Raw genomic sequence first — 21,140 nt, 5'->3', positions numbered from 1 at the left:
CTAGAATACATAAACCAGCAAAATAATTATTTGCCGGCATATTTATTCATATGATCCTTTTAATAGATATTATGCATTATTATGATTCCGCGTGTGCGCACATCACATCATTCCGCGTATGAGTGTGCGCACATCACAAAATAAAATTTATAAATCAAATCTTTATCGCGACGACAATGAAATTTAATAAAATCGACATTGATTTTTCATAAGGGCCTAACTGACTTGATCGATTTCTCTTCATCGACTCTCTCTTTCGCTTATAACTTGATCAAAACAAACAAAATCATTATTCTTTTTGTTTCTAAAGCAAGATGTAGTCGTCGTCTTTGCATTCCAACCAAAAAAACTTTGGAAAACCCAATACTCTTTCCGTAATAACACAAAGAGAGGATCGATGAAGAGAAATCGATAATGTCAGTTAGGCCCTAATGAAGAATCAGTGTCGAAATCTAGATTGAGTTTAAGTAAGGGCGAAAGTAACATGAGCGAGTTCTCTTCATCGACTCTAATTTCTTCAAATTAAAGTGACAAGATGCAAGTATGGTTGAACTTTTTGGTCATAAATCGCTAGGTTGCGATGCAATCTAGCGCCTAAGCTTAAAAAAGTTCAAATGAATTTTCATCTTGTCACTTTAATTTGCAGAAGCGAGAGTCGATGAAGAGAACTCTCTCATGTTACTTTCGCCCTTATTTAAACTCAATCTAGAAATATAAACGTGCTATAAGCCCGACTGCAGAAAATGTGATTTGAATAATTATTATTTCTTAAGATGAACAAATTCGGATGAGTGTGTAAAACATCCTTTTCGTCGACTAATTTAAAAAGCCGTCGATCTTCGATAACGATGTGTCAAAACAGATGGTGTCTTCTTGTTTGTAGTGCCCGCGGGAAAATCCGTTCGCTCGTCGAATGCGGGAACGGTCAAACGGATTTTTCTTGCCCTTTGAATCACAACCGTCGAACTTACTGCTAGACAAAAACCGCCCGTGATTGGTCTCATGGATTTAAAAACCAGTAATTAAATAATTCTAAGTTAGATAAAATATCCAAATGCTTAAACTGTGATTAGTGCTTATTATGAAAAACCAGTGCTCAAGTTAGAATAGTGTGATTACAAAAGATTGTGTTCATGAATTGCTGGTTGGAAGATTCCTAGAATCGGTTATAGAATGGAACAGGAAGCATTCCTCACACCTCGTAAGATCTTCCAGAATGCGTTCAACGCTGCTAGGAAGTCAACGACCGGTGCGAACTCACCGTCGGTCAAGGCATACACGCCAACGTCTCTATCCAGGACGGCTGCCGGAACCAGTAGGATTAATTTACTTCCGGTCATCCAGACGCCTCCCTCAAGAATGGTTAAGGGAAAAGTGATAAACCCATTTGAGGCTCATCTGACGGATCGGTTGCACCTGCCAGTGATTTGTAGCCCTTCGCTTTTTCAACGGCCTAGTACGCCCCAGAGCGGTAGCGTCACACAGTTCGAATGGACCATTGACGAGGTGAGCTATCTGGGCCCGGCCAATGTGGAAGCCCATGAAACGCAATTTATGGAAACACCAGACCCGGTGCTGGAAGCGAAGGCCCAAGCAGCAATCAGTGCGTACTTTAAAGATCACAGCATAGGTAGGTAGCATCGTCTGTGAAAATGACCGTTAGAAACCGTTGGCGTTCGAACTAACGGAATGTCCTACTTTTCAGTTCCTAGCCCCATCGACTGCCAACTACGTAGCCAGAAAATCATATTGAATGGAGAATCTACGGCCATCGACAGTTTTATGGGCAGAAAGTCCAAACGGAAACGGGACGGAGTGACCCAGACTGTTTTAACTTTCCCACCGATTTTACCCAAAGAAGTTGAAGACATGTTGGCGCCCTACTTTAGTTTCCATGATGTAGGTTTGGTAAATTCAACATAATTTGTTCCTATTAAATTTTTTTTATTCCACAGAATCAACAGCAAACCCACGAATCAATTAACGAATCTGACACAAGCATCGATCACGATGCTCGAGATGCGTCCCTCCGTAGAAAACTGTTCAACTGCTCGGCGGCATCGACCGTTTCAGAATCTCGCGATCAGGAAGATTCTCTGGATCATTTGGATATGCATTCGCTTAGCCCGGCGCCGGTCACTCCGGAAGTCGACAAAGAGTCCGCACAAAACTTGAAACGGTCACGTTGCTTTGGATCGCAAGAAATCAGAATCGATCCGGAGGACATCTCCCTCAGCCCCGTTGTGGAACAGGAAAAGGAATCTTTCGGAGCTCTGTCGCCCATTTCCAAGAGCTCGACGTCTCCTTCGCCGCTGAAACCCGGGTCCAATTCCACCGAGCTGTCAGACCATGATGCTATCTATCGAAGCACGCCGGAACGTCCGAAAAGTTCCGTGATGGCGATGAATTGTAGCGCCAACAGTCACCACATGTCCGTTGATCAAGGTAATTATTAAAGCTATTCATTGGTTTTCAAAAAGTTCTCGGATTCCAAAGTTCACATTCTTGTTTAGTTCGCTTATATGTAGACAACGTTTGTGAAATGTTTTTTGTAGAATTAATGCTTCGAATCCTTTATACTTACTCGCAAGATAGATGCCTAGTAGCCAAACAGATTTTTGTTTAATGTTATACCATACTAAGTGTATCCTTAAAAATCTGATAGGAAAGAATGTTTACTTGGTAGGATATAGGGTAAAAACACTAGACTTCGCCCCCCTAAAATTTTGCACTAATCTAACCACTTCATACATAAAAAATGACATTTGTATGGAGGGGGCGAAGACTAGAGCAGTGGCGAAGTCTAATGCTTTTGCCCTAGGACCATAGGGATACTTAAAAGAAAAGCTATATCAGCCCGTATGAAGTTGGTCATCAGTGTAGCGTCGGTAGCAGTTATCTCAATTCTATTGAGATGACACTACGGACGGCTGTTTCGGTAAAAGCAGTCCACTAAACGGGTGACCACTAATTCATGGTGTGATGCGGCTCGCGTACCGTGGAATAAATGGTTAGTGGGGTAGAGGGTTGTGTAATGAAATCCTAACCGTTAACGTGGGCTATTGAATATCGGGGCGATCTCCACGATGTTTGGCGTAACACACTAACTGCATGGAGTAATGGTGCATCTGACCTTGTGCTTTTTCGAGATAATCAGCTACCCTTCTTTAGTATGGCAGTGGTGTGCCGCAACCTCATTTATCGATATTATCGATATCGGTTTACCGAATTATCGATATCGAAACGATATCGGTTTCCAATTATCGATATCGGATCCGATATCCGATAATGAATAAAATATGACATTTTATTTTTACATTTACTTTTTGTTCATATTTGGCAGTTCCAATTTAGCTGATGACCTTTTAAAGGTGAAAATACTAGCATCATGTTCATTTCATGTTCGTTTATTGAGCTTTTCCGGAGACAAACGCTCAGGAGGAACTAAAGTAGCAATTCTATATACTACAGTTAATCATTTTCTTGCAGCTTGATACAACAACGGCAACCCACAGTTGATATACTCTCAGTATAAGAAAATACGCTTTACAGATTTCTAAATTAACCTCCCTTATAAACACTTAAGTAAATACAGGATATCTTTTAAATATGTCGTTGAACATAATTGAACCTTGCGTTGAACTATCCATTCGTGATAAATCCAAAGCGTTGCAGCACTGATGAACTATCCGATATCGTGCAAAGAATATCGTCGATATCGGTTTTTGAATTATCGGATATCGTATCGATAATTTGGACCCGATGATTATCGATAATATCGGATTTATCGATATCGGCACACCCCTATATGGCAGGCCACTCTCCACACCGTCTACTATCGATTATATACCTCATCTAGCTGGATGAGATGTGACAGTAATCATCCGCAAAACTTTGGAGCATAGGCGATCGCATAATGATAGTTACTTACGTTCCTTTGCAAGTCATCTTTTCTGATGAAAAGCAAATCTGAAAGGTACATATACACATGTTTTTGTAATTATTACTTGAAACAATCGTCAGGTTTGACATTTTTTTTGACACACAATTGTTTGCCACGAGGATCAGCATGTTTAATCAAATCCAATCAAACCTGCATGTTTTTCTATAAAACAGATAACTCAATCTAATGTTTATCTAAGACACGGTTATCTAAGAATCCGAAAACTGCTGAACAAGTGAGCAGCTCTGGTAATTACAATGAATATTACCTAAATCGTGTACTTCAGAAGATGATCTCAAATCTACGAATTGTATTTACCTAAGAACTGTTTCTAAACAGAAATACATGATGATCAGTTCCAAGCATTTCAGTCTTTTTTAAAAGCAAATACCCGAAAACGTCTCAAAATCCCTTATTTTCCAGGTGAAAAACAAGTCGACCTAACGGTAGATTTCAACGACGAGGATCTGTCCTACGAGGACAATCCCCTGGCATCGTCACAGTCGTCCTCGTCGGTGTCGCAACATCCAACCACACCGCTACGTCACACACCCCGGGAGAGACGTCGGAATCGGAAGAACCTTTCGCGTTCGTTCCTCCTGTACTCAGACGAGGATCGATTCGAGGAAGAGCAGCAAGATCAGCAACAACTGTCGAAGAAGGAATTCCATCACAGGAGTTTCGCAGCCATCAGCCGGGATAACAAGGAGAACATGAGCCACTCGCAGGGTAGCCGTTGTTTGGCTAAATCTGTCCCGGAAACAAGTAGCGGCGGTAATTTCTATCGCATGGACAGTGGGTTCAATGAGGAGGAAACACGTGTAAGTCAAGAGACTGTTGAATATGAGACTGATGTTTCAATGCAATCCGAGTGCTGCGAGGGTGGCGATCGGCAGACACCGCAACGTTTCGAGATCGCACCCCGTTGGAAAATGTCCACGATGGCCAATTCCGACGGACAGCATCACACCGGTTGCTCCATAAGACTGTAAAACAGCGAATTTCTTATTGAGATTTTATACTAGGTTATCAGGTATTAGTGCGAATGAATCAACGAGAGTGCAGTGGAGTTCGTAAGTTAGCTAGTTTCAATGAGACGAAAATTTCGCATTTTCAATTTTATCCTTAGAAAGTTTGTTTGGCTGTTTTGCCGAAAATTTGTTTCCTATGTTTATTTTAGAAGGTATATTGTAATTATATTTCATTGGATTGTAAAACATGACCATTGACGCGCTTCTTGTTCATTAACTGTCTGCTTTCGTTTATATTTAACACGTGATGACCTTCCGATAAACCACCGTTAGGAGATCACAAAGAATCGTATTACCGTAATACGCATAGGATCTGGGACCATTTGAGCAGAGGCACCTATTTTGGGCACTTTCAGCTATAATTTTAACCAATCAACTTCACTGCCCATAATCGCATAGTTGACGTAACCACCATTGACAATGTCAGCACTCACAAGCTAATATCTATCAAATGTGCATAATTGTGACCAGTTTTATTCAATAGATCACAAGATCTAATCACCAGCTAGAACCAACGTGAAAAAGAAATCATAAATTTTTCATTAATTATTGTTAAAATTTCAAAAGTGTGCTGAAAACTACAGTGGGCAACTACATGGGCAGTTCAATGTCTGTACATGGCTAGATCGTGGAGCCTCGTAGCCGTGCGGTTAAGGTCACCAAGCTTCTAATCGTACTATGCTATGGGGTGAAGGTTCGATTCACGCTCTGGGCGATGACAATTTTCGTAAGAATAGTTCCTTCTCCGTATCCACTGGTGCATGCTTCGTGTGTCGCTTGTTTAGTGTAAGTTTCATTCAGTCTGTACAGCCTCTAGCTGAAGACGCTGTCCGCGTCTTTTTTTTTACATGGCTAGATGCTATGTGTATCCCATCGTATCCCAGAAATCAAGTCAATTGGTTAAAAATTGGCTGAGTTATAGCTGCAAGTGCCCAAAATAGGTCCCTCTGATGTTAGAGAAATTTTTTGGGTTTTCAAATAAATAATATTTGGGTTCTCATACAAAAAAAATCATACAAGGGAAGGGGGGGTTGGAGGCGTTTGGAGACGGTGTCAAAAAATCCAGAAAATTTCCTGGATAATATCGATAAATGCACAGCCCTTCCCATGTTGCAGCAAGAGTTGCCTAATGCAATCCGACAACGAGTCGTGCCTAGGCCATTTTAGTTCGTTAGTTGATGAGTGCTGAATTTTCCAATCGTCGGTTTAAATTTCTCTTCCTGGGCTACCTTAGCAATTGGTTCTCCTATGATGATATTGACGCCGTGGCAATGTGTTGTACTCGCGTCCGAGCTGTCTATGTCATCATCATTATATTTACTGAAGTTGAAGATACGGCCCTTGATTTACAGTTTGCACTTTCATTCGTCGATCGGCCACCAATTGATCACATACTACCCCGGATAAAAAAATTACTGTTACGACCTGGAGTTCGGGGTGGCCGGGAGACATAGCAGTCTATTGAAACTCCCAGGCGTAGCGAAATAACAGATTAAAATGTAACTTTATTTACACTAATAAAATGTACAATACAAAGACGACACGTTACTACACGGAGGCTACATTACTCTCTAAAATAAAAGCTCTCATTTTTGAGTAGCGCCCATGCCGCACAGGGACTGTGTTGGAAACACACATTTTTTTAAATTGCTCGTACGCTCACATTTTTGCAAAATATCAATATTTTTCGGTATTTGAAGGTGGTTTATAAACCCAGTAAGGTTACCATGTCGAAATTATTGCAAAATACATGCTCATGTGAGCGTACGAGCAATTTTAAAAAAATGTGTGTTTCCAACACAGTCATGTGCGGCATGGATGTTTACTAAAAATGTGCAGGCCGAACACATTTTTGAGCGTAGCCGTTTTTGCGTGTACTTCTAAATTAATCCCTGCGATTGTGCATCGACCGAAGGCATAACGAAATGCTATCGGCGAGCACGCAGAACGACGAGAGCATGAGAGCCAATCCAGTGGTTCTCAACAATTACCATTCAATTTCACATGGTAAATATTATTAACCTGACTGGTTTTATTGTTCACAATAAAACACACAGTAGATATATTGTTACTTTTTACAATAGAAATCAAGCCGATATAGTTCGTACAATAAGTGAACACAGTGTTTTGACGAAAAAGTGATCAGTGAATCACTCAGCAGTTTTTCTTCCCTTCTGTTGGTTCTGTTTCAATTACCAAGCGGTGTATGTTCTCTCGTCGAGTCGCATGGTTCACGAAGGAACACAAAGAAGATACTCCGATATAGACAAGCTGCGGCGATGAGCGGGCATCGCTAAGTGTAACACTTACCGATTATCTCTCATCGTTGGCTTGGGGCAACTTTGAATAATCGTTATTTTCATCAGTATTTAATGCGTTTTCGCTCTAAAAACGTGAACTACTATATAATTTAACTGTATTTATGACGTTGCTGGTTGTGTAGTCACAATAAAAAAAAGAATTATGGCAATAAAATATTCTTACCGAATGCATCGCTTTCATTAGCGTGATCGAGCATCTTCTCTCTTGATTACGCTCTCGTATCGAACCGGACAAGAGAATGAACAGCATTTCGGGGAGCGTTCCCGAGCATGTTGGTTCACGAAATGTTACATTCGCGAATGTATCACTTGCTGAGCATGGACCATTCAGTGGTTCGCGATAAAAATCCACACACTGAGTGAACATTAGCTTCACTGCCCATAACTGCATAATTGTAACATTCGCATTTTTTTGCTGGTTTTGAGTTAATATCGGCGATCATCATCAAATCACAAGTACTTTCGATTACCTGAATAAAAATTTCAAGTTTGTTCTAGGATTTATGAAAAAATACCAAGTCGTTTTGTCTCATTGACCAATGTAACCGCATAACAGTCACACTGAAGAAATAGACTGGCTTTGAAGCGTGTTATCAATCATAATCAGGTCCAATTTTTTTTCTAATAATTCGTCTAGCATATAAGATGTGCTGTAGAAAAATTTATTACCAAACGATTGATTACGAATTTATGAGAAATTTTTAAAATTTAGGTTCATTTTCATATTATTAAAAGTTGAATCTTTGGGCACCATTTTCTCTAATGCCTACTTTTGTCGAATGATACTCTTATGCGATTATGGGCAGTTTATTAGTGACTAATTGATTCGATTGTTTTTCAATAGTTCTTTAATAATTTAAAGTTACTATCAGTAGAAATTAATGTAAGTTGTTTTATAAAGTTGGAAAAGTGCCTGTAAAGTTCTCATGATTTTTTTTTATTAAAAAAGAGTTTATTTCTACATTACTCTTAAAAACAATCCGTAACAAATAAATAACAATAAATATGTTTGTTGCTTGGATCATGTTTGTATAATCAAATACAAAATCACTTGACATATTTTATTTTTAGTTTTTGTTTTAAATTTGAGTACAATTGATATTTCGGTTATCGAATGTTATTCGCTAAAATTGCAACGACTGACAGACGTCAAACCGTGTTAGCAGATGAAGCTATCAATGAATAACTGAAAAAGTATTATAGAATACTAGCTAAGAGCAACATTAACGGCGGCTACTATTCGAGCAACCCGCGCAGCGCTACCATTTTGACTTAATCACAACCACCCTTTTCCACACCGGTAGCAGTCAAATCAGTCACCTTGATTCGTATCGGGAGGGCTGTCATATTCCCATATATTTTTTAGCAGCGCAACTGTCCCGCTACTATATTTGGTCACCCACCCATAGCGCTACTATTTTGCGAGCGCATCCAGCAGCGACCGGTAAAGTTTGTTGCAATGATGGAGGGCTGCCAAACGGGGTATAGAAGCGCACCGTTAAAGGTGCTCTAAAAAGCAGGTTTTATCCAAGTGAGGACAAGAAAATGATGAACAATGATTTTTCTATTGTTTTCCAATAAAATAAAGGAATCTAGTGAATAGTAAACTACCATTGATAACAATACAAATACAATTAGTTTAATGGGGTCGATTGAACCGATGTTAAAATAAACATGCCACGCAGAAAAATATCGTTAGGTAGAACCTAAAATCTCTTTGCTTAGAATCTACCATTTTTGCGCGAGTCAAATCAAATCATTTAATTATTTGTTTCTACTCTGGTAAATTTTCGAAACAACAAATTTTCTAATTGAACATGACAGCAGTTGTTGATTTTCATTTCAACAAATTGCTCTTATTGATTCTATTACATTATTTTGTAGAATCAACAATATTCATGTATTGAGGTCACCATTTTAATATCTAAGATAAACAATAAACATTTTATGTTTTCTTTTAAGCGTAAAAAAGGACTTGTCGAATAATTAGAGATAAAGCAAGGTGAAATAATCAAGTTTATTACGAAGCTGTTGCTTCGTTTTCTTTTTGCTAGGTAAGTTTATAATTTCTGTAACTCATTGTGCATTGTAATTTTAGTTAGATGTATTCCTTCATTTTAGCTAATTGATATTGAAAAAGAGGAAAAGTATTCTTATCGACGAAAAGAAATAAACTGGCTAAGAAAAGACAAAGGTAACTATTAGCATGATTGATTAGAGTGTTTGATTAACTGATGTGTTTATTTATCAAATTTTCGTGATTTGTGCCAACGTAAGAACAGTAACGACATACACAATACGCGCGACGTGAGACGAAACATAACACTTAGGGTCTGTTCCAATTGGCGAATTAAAATTAATTTTTAATTAAATATGACAGTTCGTCACTTAAACTTGACAGTTCTCCTAAGGAAATAATTATCGAACTGTCAAGTTTAAGTGAAAATTAATTTTAATTCTCCAATAGGCTCCTAAAGTCCTATCGGGATTCTTATTTTAAACCACAATATATGGTTCAAGAGTACATATTTACTCATTTTTTGACGTTTTTATTAACCATAGTTGAAAATATATAATTTTTAGTTTTTTAGCCTTTTGTCTCGTCCCTAGTTTATAACACATACTTTGAGTGATTTTTTTTTCACCGTGTATGTCAGATAGGAACATTTTTGAAATCCCAGTGCGAAAAATGTCGAGCTCAGTCACACAAGGTTGACCTCAAATGTCAAAGTAGAACTATTTACCATTTTACTTATTTCGAATTTTCTCATTATTCCTTTATTTTTCAAGTTCGAGTAAAGTACAATTTCGATTAGAATACCATGCTTGATCGTATAATTCAATATAAGCGAGATTTCGTCTTTAATTTTAGGACCCTAATAGGGAGGACAGAGCCTTAGAGCCGATGCACACGAGCGTTAATTGACGCTGCGTGAATTCACGCTGCGTCGCCGCAGCGTTCCTGTGGGGCATGCGTTGACATTGCGTGCCGCACACGGTGCGGCGCGGTTGCGGTGCGGTAGCGTTGCGTTCTCGTGTGCATCCTCCCATTTGATTGTGTGTAATACTTATGACACACATGTGATACAAGAATCACTGTACAATTGCGCTTGAAATGAGTGCCATACTGAAAATTCTTTCAGTTCAAGTCAGTCTTGTCAGAATTTTCTTGACACTGCGTACCGTTGTACAGGAATCACACTCGTATCACATGTCTGTCTGGGGTATAACTCAGGACGCACTTGCGTGCACGCTGCGTGGACGCGCCGCCCGTGTGCATCGGCTCTTATAGTTCTTACAATCGTCAAGATATTAAAATTTACCTTTCGTCGACCGGTTTCGGGCGTGATGTCGCCCATCAACAGGACAATGTCCGACTGATTGCCTTCAGTTTTCGTACGATGTTCGTACACGTCCGAAGAGAAGAGATGCTACTGGGGTGTCGTATCTACCAGATTAATATACATTTTCACTTGGACTCAACTTAGGAGTAATTTGATGTACATAATGAATAAATTTGTTTAGAAAGTTATTTTTGGGTTCTACTCATATGTATGTAAACAAAACAATTCATAAAACCGCTTTTTACATCAATGAACTAGCATTGTTGAAACAACAAATAACATTTTTCATTTTAATATGGCTCCTTTTATTATTTCAATACACTGTATTTGTAGCTTCCTAAAACCTTATTTTTGTTTCTAAAAAAATCTGCTTTGTTTTTGTCAGGCCCGTGTTTTTGGCATTTTTAGAAACAACAATTTCCATTGTTGGAATCAAATTTGTAAATTTATTGAAACAACAAAAATTACTGGTAAGCGCTGAGTCTACGTTAGGAAATCCTGCTAGGTGAATCAGCCAATAGGAGCCGTTGGCGCGAACCACGGCGCATGCGCCATGCGGCACGGCAGTCAGGTGATAGGGCGCATGGAATGCGCTAGGTAAGCACGTTTAGTTCATAAAAGCGAACCAGCAGCGTGGTTCGCTCTCTTTCTTGATCCAGAATTCCGTGTAGGTAGTCATTAAGTAAAGTACGTACAATAAATTGTGTAGAAGTGTAGTTTTTAAAAAGTGATTCGTTACAAAGAAATCCCTAACTGGTGTCAGAAGTGGGATACGCGAGTGATTGGTGTTTAGAAAAGAGATATCGACGACAGCTCCAGCCATCAACGCAGAGGTCGGACCGCAGAAGGAACCGCTCAACGCAGAAGGCAACCGGACGACGAACGATATCCGCCAGATCGCAACCCACGGATGATCTTCATCATCACGTAAGTTCTACCCTACTTTCTACTTCTTTTACAAGTGATTGTGTGAATTTAGTGCGGTGATTATTGCGCGCTTCAGTGTATAAGATGGCTCCCGCGACACGAACTGAAGAGATTGAGCAGCTCAAGACTATGGTCGAAGAGCTTAAGTTGCAACTCGCAACACAAAACGAAAACGATCGCGATTCTGAATTGGACGAGCTTCGGTCTGAATTGACCGAACTACGTGGCCAAATAGCGGTCGGAAATAAACAGGGCGGAGATGCGTTCAAGCTCCCCGATCCCTTCAAATTCTTGTCCGAATTCTCGGGCAATAAGAAAGAGCTCGCAGCTTGGCTCGAGGAGGTCGATGACCTCTATAATGACTTTAAAGTCAAGAATCAAAGTGGGGGGTACTCCATTTCCAGCCTTTACCTAAGGGCTATAAAAAACAAAATCAAAGGGGAAGCACGCACACTTCTGTGTGCTAGTGGCAACCCCAGCACAATCGACGGTATCAAAAAGATACTCGTTGAACATTATGGTGACGAGCAAGACTTCATCACAAACCTATCGACTCTATTCCGCTTGCGGAAAGCTGATAGAACACACCTCCGATTCTTTAATGAGATGAAGGAAACAAGCATCAGATTGAAAGCAAACCTTCAATCAAAACCGCTCACCGGCCTCGAGATAATTGAAATTATCACGGTGACAAAATACCTGGATAACATCCAGGAACCATTGGGCTCCATTATCAGGAACTCGAAACCGCGAAATTTAGAGGAAGCATACCAAGCGGTATTGCTCAACCAAAATGCGGAGATGCGTGTCAAGCCCCAATATTCCAACCAAACTTACATGGGCAAACATAAATCATTTAAGCCACATGGTGCAAACTCGAGCAGTCAGCAACATGTGCAACCCAACACCTCGCAACCTAATCCGAATAAACATTCGGCGTATAAAAAACCTGCCTTCCAGCCAAAGCCACGTGCTGAGGCCCACAATAACGAGGTGGAGGAGGTAAACGAACCAGAGCCTCCGGTAGAAGTTCCTACGGAGAATGATGACCTTGATTATTCTGACGAAGAACTAAATTTTCAGACTGCCAGGGGACCGAAGAACAAAACGTAAATTTCATTCCGTACGTACGCTTCCCAACAACGAAAGGAACCCTAAATTTCTTAGTTGATACGGGAGCCAACAAATCGTACATCAATCCAGAGCATGTTAAAAAGGCGAAAACAGTCACCAACCCGTCTATGGTGACGAACAAAAATGGCAAATTTTTTATTGATAAAGTGGTTCACGCGAACCTTTTCTCTGATTGTTTTCCAGAAAAATTGCCATACTATGTTTTTAAGTTCCATAAGTTCTTTGATGGACTTATTGGATACGAAAATTTATCCAAAATGAAAGCGGTAGTGGACACTAAACGCCATCATTTGGTAATCGGAAACAAATCATACCAGTTCTCAAGATATTACCCTTCCTCAGTAAACTTTCACATTCAAGAGAACTCTATCGCCCCTATTTGTACTACAAGCAACGGTACATTTTTGATTAATGAGGAGATAAATCTTTCTCCTCAAGTTACGCTGAAACCTGGTCTGTATTCTGCTGAAGGTAACAGAGCCATGGTTCACCTTTCAAGCAGGTCCCAATCAGTCCCACAAAGGATTGATCCATTTTGCAATGATGGTTTCGTAGTGACAAACGAGAAACCACCAAAACTTAACTTCCCTAGCGAGCATCTGAACAATGAAGAGAAAACTCGTTTGATTCAGACTCTACGTCCTTTTAGGGATGTATTTTTTCAAGAGGGTAGAAAATTGACATTTACCCATCAAGTGAAACACAAAATTACTACTTCTGATGAAGCCCCTATTCATCAGAAGACATACAAGTATCCCTATCACCTACGACAAGTGGTAGCAGAGCAGATTCAAAAACTACTGGAAACAGGAATAGTTAGAGAATCTTGCTCGCCTTGGACATCACCCATTTGGGTGGTGCCCAAAAAGATGGACAATTCTGGGCAACGGAAGTACCGAATTGTTATTGATTACAGGAAGTTGAACGAAAAAACTCCGGCTGATAGATATCCAATTCCGGAAATAAGCGAAATTTTGGACCGACTTGGCAAAGCACAATACTTCACGGTGCTGGATCTCGCTAGCGGTTTTCACCAAATCGAGATCGATCCTGTCGATATTCCAAAAACGGCTTTTAATGTAGATGGAGGTAAATTCGAATTCGTTCGAATGCCCTTTGGGCTGAAAAATGCCCCCGCTACATTTCAACGCCTTATGGATTCAGTCCTCCGTAAACACCTGAATATTCGATGTTTCGTCTATATGGACGACATCATTATTTTCTCGAGCTCATTGGAAGAACATCTTCAAGACATCAAGAAAGTTCTTCAAACCTTACGAGAATCCAATCTTAAGGTACAAAGCGATAAATCGGAGTTTCTCCGAAAAGAAGTCGAATTCCTCGGGCACCTGGTGACTACAGAAGGGGTCAAACCTAACCCGAAGAAAATCGAAGCCATCGTTAACTGGCCTCTCCCAAAGAGCCCTAAAGAATTAAAATCATTCTTAGGAACGATAAGCTATTACAGGCGATTCATTCCTCGTTTTGCTCACATAGCAAAACCTATGACCTCCAAGCTCAGAGGTAAAACCAAGGTAGTGGAAATTGACGATGTGTACAAAAAAGCGTTTGACGAATTAAAGAAGATAATGACGTCAGAACTTTTGTTAGCATATCCCGATTTCGACCAACCTTTTATATTGACGACAGATGCCTCCAACGTTGCCATTGGAGGAGTGTTGTCACAGAGTATTGAAGGGAAAGAGAAGCCAATTGCTTATCTTTCTCGGACTTTGTCAAAAGCGGAAGAGAAATATTCCGCCACGGCAAAAGAACTACTCGCTATATACTTTGCTGCTAAAACGTTTCGCCCATATTTGTATGGTAGGACGTTTATTATATACACTGACCACGAACCATTGACCAAGGAACTGAAACTTACAGACGCTACCGGTCGAGTCACCAGACAGCGACTGTACTTAGAGCAATTCGATTTTAAACTGATCTACAAGCAGGGAAAACAAAACGTCGTAGCCGATGGCCTATCGAGGATCCCTCGTGTTGAACTGAACATTCAAACTGTTCTTGAAAACGAAGTTTTCGATATCCACCCAGCTTACGATCCGGAAATTATTAATCAATTCAAATTGCAGGTTATCCTCAGGGTCAGTGATGACAATAGGAAGAGCCCTTATATTAATGCTACTATATTTCCAGGATACACGAGGCACATATACCACCGGAAAGAATATACCGAGGAGGATCTCTTGAAGATCCTGAAGGACTGCTTGGTCCCAGGCACCAATAATGGGATATTCGCCCCTGTGGACATTGTCTTGTCCTGTAAACGGATCATCGCAAGCAATTTCAACCCTGGCATGAAAATCCACTTCTCAAATCTGAGACTTCCGGATATCATTTACGAGAAAGAACAAATTGACTTTATCAAAAAATGTCATAGTTTCAACCATCGGAGTTGGAAGACTACATACGAAGAAGTCAAGAAGTCAGTGTTCTTCCCCGGAATGATCACTAAAATTAAAAACTTTGTGAAAGCTTGCGAAGATTGCAAATTTTCTAAATACGAGCGAAAACCGTTTAAAATCGAGATATCACGACGGATGTACGAAAAACCACTCGAAAACATCTTCATTGATGTGTATGTGAAAGAGGGTGAAAAATTTCTTACACTCGTCGACTCATTCTCCAAATTCGCTCAAATTTATAAAATTTCCAACGAGACGTCAGAGGAGTTGACCGAAACCCTCACCGAGTATTTCAAGACATTTGGCATTCCAAAACTGATCTCATGTGATCAGGCAACCTCGTTCAGAAGTCAAGATTTTAGAACATTCCTGGAAACACACGGTGTTGCCATTCACTATGCTAGTAGTAGCAACAGTAACGGCATAATCGAGAGGTTCCATAACACGTTACTTGAAATGTACATGGCAAATAGGAAGAAAGTTGATGAGCTTACACTCTATCAGGGACTCTCTCTGATCACTGCCATATACAATGATAGTAAACATTCCGCAACTCTGCTTACTCCCCGCCAAATAATATTCGGCAACGCGACCTCTCTAGATTTACACGACATAAATCTCACAAAACAACGAATAATCATGACGGCTAGGGACAATATTGCTCAAGAAGTTAGGAGACACAACACAAAGCAAGTTATAGGATCCAAAGAGTATGAGAACATTAGGACTCAGGAAGTCTTAGTTAAAACAAAAGCTAAGCCGTCACCATACCGCGACAGATACAGGAAAATAGAAATTCAGGAACAAAACGAAAAGACTATTACGGACACAATGAACATCAAAATACATAAAAAACATGTCAAAAAACCACCGTAATTATGAGAGCTCACTCTCTCTCTTTGATTTCAGATTATGTATCTTGATACAAACGACTTGGACCGACATACGAGTACACGACCTAGACCGTAACCCTATAGCCATCATACCTCTAGGAGAAGCCAGACTGAGCAACAGTTATCTACGAATAGTTCACCCCATAAACTTAGGACAACTAGCAAACTACATTGCAGAAATTGACGACGTGGCGCAGAATGCTATCAACAAAGACAAACCGCTAAGTAATATTCTGAAAATTAAGCTTCATAGATTGCGTTCCATCATATCAAGGGTTAGGCCTGCGAACAGGAATAGACGTTGGGAGACTTTAGGAAAAGCATGGAAATATATTTCGGGAAGCCCAGACGCGGAGGATTTGAAGATTATAAACGCAACAACGAATGCCCTTATCGATCAAAATGACAGGCAGATTAGAATCAATATAGCAATCGAAGATAGACTCAAAAACATTACAGAAAAACTTAATTCTTTGATTAAATATCAGGACAACATTACAACGGAGACGTTAGATGGATTCGACTCAATAAATATCATTTTCAACCTAGATGAACTAATTAATCAGCTAGAAATCATAGAAGAGGCAATCACCCTAGCCAGGAGAAACATTCCCAGCAGCCGCATCATCAGCTCTCGTGAGCTAATAACCGCGAGGCAATTTCTTTCCCATGACGGCCTCGAACAAAACAACATGGACAGTATATTGGACATCGCCAGCGTGTATGTAATCTACAGCAAAGACATGATTATTTACACCCTCAAAATCCCAAGGATCAAAAACGTTGTCTACAGACTGAACTTCATTGAACCAGTAGTACAGAATAACACGAAGATTCAACTGCATGCAAACTTCTATCTCGACGGACCGAAACCCTATCTTTCACAAACTCCATGTTCCAAAACCAAGGATTTATTTATATGCTCCAGCTCGCAAATAGAACCAATGACGGAATGTATCGAACAGCTGATTACCGGAAAACCAGCCTATTGCAACGTAGAACGAACGTATGGAAAAAATTTCATCAAAAGAGTGGATGACGCAAACATCGTAGTTAATGCCGCAGACCTCCTCATGTCATCCAACTGTTCAGCTCAAGAACGTAAACTACAAGGCTCGTTCCTCATACAATTTCAACAGTGTACGTTGAAGCTCGACGAAGAGGAATATGCAAACCGCAATTATGATGTGCAGCCCCAGTCGTTCATCCCAACAACAGGCCTAAAGGTAACTCCAGTTAAATTCATAAATCGCCTCCCATTGGAGCTTTTACAGGAGCAGCACTTAGAGCATCGGGACAACATAGCACACCTCAATCTGACAACCGACAACATACACTGGAAAATCAATCTATTTGGGTGGCTATCCTTCGGAACATTCTCAACGCTGACGATCATCATCATCATTGTTATCATCATTGGGGTCCTGAAGATCATCACCTGGAAGAAATTTCATGCATCCGCATTTCCACCATCTGCACACGCCAAACAGCAGCCCGAAGGAAGCACAGCATCAGAAGTCAACGCAGAGGTTTCTTCCACGAGGTATCCCAAGTTGATTCCACAACCTTAATTTGAAAGCCGAGGACGACTTTCCAGCAGACGGGGAGCCGTTAGGAAATCCTGCTAGGTGAATCAGCCAATAGGAGCCGTTGGCGCGAACCACGGCGCATGCGCCATGCGGCACGGCAGTCAGGTGATAGGGCGCATGGAATGCGCTAGGTAAGCACGTTTAGTTCATAAAAGCGAACCAGCAGCGTGGTTCGCTCTCTTTCTTGATCCAGAATTCCGTGTAGGTAGTCATTAAGTAAAGTACGTACAATAAATTGTGTAGAAGTGTAGTTTTTAAAAAGTGATTCGTTACAAAGAAATCCCTAACTCTATAAAAATATTTGTTGAATCTATGCAGAATTCTTTTGGCTTTACAATATATTTTTCTGCGTGAATAATATATGTTGTTATATAAACAGATTTCGCCTTTGAAAAACCATAGAATTCATATTTCTCTGTAATATTTTTCTCCAGCATTTACAGGTACTAATGGTCACATGAATTGTGAACGATTTATGGTATGGATCATATGACCTGAGGTCTAACTTGTGATATTTGGCAGTTATTTGAAAAGATTGATGATAGATCTTATCAACAGCTGCCAAGCAATACATATCAGACAGACATCAGAGTTTGATTCTTATCATAAAATGTGCATATCATTCTGGCGAGTGCGACCGCTAGTGCTCGTAAATGCTGGATAAAAATGTTAGGGAAAATATAAATTCTAAGCGAAAACTACTTACAAATAACAACAAATATTATTGTATTTTTATTATCACAACGATTTATTTGACGCCATTTAATTAATTGTATTTGTATTGTAAGAACAATGAAAAAACATTAAGATATATTGTTTTCTTTGGAAAATTGCCATAAAAATGCCTAATCAAAACACAATACATTCTATTGTTTTTCGCGAAAAAATGTATGGCAATTTTCTCAAAATTTTATGGTTATGATACATAACGATTACAATTTTTTATTTAAAAGTGCCATTTACCATTCGCCGAATGGTATAGAACAATAGGGGTATGGTGAGTGTGCTGTGCAAATTACAATACGTTTAATGGTGAATCATTTTTGAAAAAATGATGTTGTAACAATAAATTTTATCGTATTTTTATGTTTTAACAGGAGCTGCATTTCGCCCATCACGATGATCTCGTAGCTCGCGTATGTTGCCGCAGCCGAGGCCGCAGTTTTGGTACCTGGATGGTATGATTATCTGTAAACGTTCGCACCATGGACCCTTTACAACACACCTCCTGCAGCGCTACGATGGCGAATTCGTGGCGATTACGCGGGTGCTTCCGATGAAGTTAAGACATCTGCAGTTCCACGTTCATATCGAGTTTCCGGTCGCAAGTCTTTTTTTTGGCACGTGGGGGGGAGGTTCCTTTTCGCTTCTTGTTAATTTTACGATTCCAATCCGTTTTACAGTGGAGCTTAGAGTTCGTCACTGATACTCGGACGTTGTTTGACCACTCCTAACGATGTTGTGAGCCGCTCCTAACCTTAAGTACAGACGCTCAGACTTGCGGAAGCAAACCTCCATTTCCTGTCAGCCTACGTCCAAATTTCCCACCGGAGTTGTTTAACCGAACTTCACTAAGGATGTTCGCAGCACAGCCGATTTCACGACCAAAGATAGAAGTTGCTGGGGAGATGCTAATGACCTCAACTAGGTCCAGTGTCAGCTTTCCACCAGTCTGTTAATAATTGAACTTTATTTGATATTACGTAATACGGAAAATATTTCAGCCAAACTACAGCGCGTTTATTAAATGATGGGGTTAGAAGCAAACAGGTGCAAGTGACAAAACCCCACTTACGAATAAATGAGGTTTACTTTTTTTTCAGAAACTTTCGGTTCCTTACAAAATGTATAGAATTTCAAAATCGACCCAACTTTCTCAGATTTATTGTATTTTTTCTAATCATCGTAGAAATAATCTTAAAAAAGTTCCTGAAATCTTGAAATCTGAAATATTTTTTGATATGCAAAGCTCAAAATTGACAAAATAGTCACTTATACCCCTTTGCATCTGGGGTGTTACCTATGTGTTATAATTTGGAACTAACGGGTGAATTAGTGCGTATTTTTCCTGCTTGAATATCTATCCAGAACTGCATTTGCATCCTGTACCTCTAACAAACATGCAATCATTTATGGCAATCACTAGAATGTCGCGTCGCTGCACAATCATCCTCCATCGAACGAAGGCATGCGATCGTTAGGCAATCACTTGCTCGCGCGCGCTGGCTGCAGCGGTAGCGCCTAGTACCTAATCGTTCAATCCATCGCATCGCTTCGGTGATTCCCCTGACTGCCAACCAGAGTCCATTGTCGTTCAATATATGTGGTCCTCGTGCTATCTGCGCGTTTGGTCTGTCTGCTGGTACGGCAGCGTCAGTTGTTCGGGTTGGCTTGTATTCGATTAATTCGGCAAGCATGCTCCACTGATCGATGATGTGACGGTAAAGCAAGGTGTGTCAGGTGTTCCATATTTCCATGTTTCATGACGAATATCAATTGACATTTTTCGAAGGTAGTCCGTGACAATTGGGTTCTTTAGGGGTGTCCGGATTATTTTATAATCGGATTCTCCGCCCAAAAATTAGTCGAAATCCAAAATTTCATATTTTTTGGAGTCCAGGAACTATTTTCTTCTTCTTCTTATTTCTGGCGAGCCGACACCGTTCGGCATCAGCTCTAGTTTAACGTCCGCCTATTTCTGGTACTAAGCCTAAACACGGACGGTCAGGGAGACATCCACACACACCTGACACCCTACATATCGAACCCATCAACACATGGGCCGGGACCTACGGCTTTACTTCCTATCCGAGGGAAGGCGTGATCAGATATTTTTGTCTCAGAAATACCGACGGCGTCGACTAGGATTGAACCTAGACCGACTGGGGTGAGAGGCAACCACGCTTACCACTACACCACCGACGCCGCTAGGAACTATTTTTAAAATACATTTAAAGTTTGTATGGGGAAAATTTGTTGTTTGGGTCGAACTGTCACTTTATCGATTGAACTGTCATTCTATCCACGAAAATTAAAACTGTTTTGCTAATTTAACCATCAAAACAAAGGTTTTGGAATCCAATAAAATCACGTTATACTCAGAAAAATGAGCTCTTTCGATTAGGATATAGAAAACAGAAATATTTTATTCACTAAACAACCCAATTACTTTTAATATTCGAAAAAGGGCTGTTTTCCATGACTTTCGTGTAGAACTGGTCTAGCCGCACAAAGTTTTCATATACCATATTCTCAGGTTCAACTTCTAAAATGAACTGTAGATGGTTGAATTTAGATATGACGAAATGACATTTTCAACACTGGCTCTAATAGATTTATACCCATATATTTACAACATCTGATGAAAACTCTGGTTGGACAGTCCAATTCTACAAAAATTTAGTTGGCCCAAGGCTCTTTGAACATTAGCTTTCATGTCTTATTTTTTATGCGTTTGGCGAATAAGTAATTCTTCTGATTATGGGCATAAGGGATCATTATAAATGACGTAGAAGCAGTCTCAGATAATGCA

The 21,140-nt window shown here is 40.0% G+C and overlaps 3 protein-coding genes across 10 annotated transcripts in view; all 3 read left to right on the top strand.

The window, feature by feature from the left end:
* The window catches only part of LOC109623365 (low-density lipoprotein receptor-related protein 1), an 880,389-nt gene that overhangs the window by 186,566 nt on the left and 672,683 nt on the right, over nt 1–21,140 (top strand). The window lies entirely within an intron of this gene.
* LOC109623330 (protein aurora borealis) lies at nt 829–5,191 on the top strand. 2 transcript variants are annotated; one of them, XM_062842832.1, is made up of 4 exons: nt 829–1,630; nt 1,706–1,899; nt 1,965–2,445; nt 4,367–5,191. In XM_062842832.1, the coding sequence occupies exons 1-4, from the start codon at nt 1,174–1,176 to the stop codon at nt 4,933–4,935; spliced, it is 1,701 nt and encodes a 566-aa protein (XP_062698816.1). In that variant the 5' UTR covers nt 829–1,173; the 3' UTR covers nt 4,936–5,191. The 2 variants fall into 2 exon arrangements, with proteins under 2 accessions (XP_062698816.1, XP_029721189.2); XM_029865329.2 differs by having other exon boundaries at nt 832–1,630; nt 1,956–2,445.
* Nucleotides 11,124–15,797, top strand: LOC115262690 (uncharacterized). Its single transcript, XM_062842830.1, has one exon. The coding sequence runs from the start codon at nt 11,651–11,653 to the stop codon at nt 12,677–12,679; it is 1,029 nt and encodes a 342-aa protein (XP_062698814.1). The 5' UTR covers nt 11,124–11,650; the 3' UTR covers nt 12,680–15,797.

Source organism: Aedes albopictus, chromosome 3 (genome assembly GCF_035046485.1).
Source record: "Aedes albopictus strain Foshan chromosome 3, AalbF5, whole genome shotgun sequence".
In the NCBI taxonomy this organism is placed as follows: Eukaryota; Metazoa; Arthropoda; class Insecta; order Diptera; family Culicidae; genus Aedes; species Aedes albopictus.
Note: the sequence above shows the minus strand (reverse complement) of the source record. Positions and strands in the feature narration are given on the sequence as shown.

Excerpts from the sequence above, each read along its gene's own strand:
- LOC109623330 (XM_029865329.2), top strand. The coding sequence starts at position 1,174 with ATGGAACAGGAAGCATTCCTCACACCTCGTAAGATCTTCCAGAATGCG. Across the intron at positions 1,631-1,705 it reads CTTTAAAGATCACAGCATAG|TTCCTAGCCCCATCGACTGC; the intron begins GTAGGTAGCATC and ends CCTACTTTTCAG. Across the intron at positions 2,446-4,366 it reads CCACATGTCCGTTGATCAAG|GTGAAAAACAAGTCGACCTA; the intron begins GTAATTATTAAA and ends CTTATTTTCCAG.
- LOC115262690 (XM_062842830.1), top strand. The coding sequence starts at position 11,651 with ATGGCTCCCGCGACACGAACTGAAGAGATTGAGCAGCTCAAGACTATG.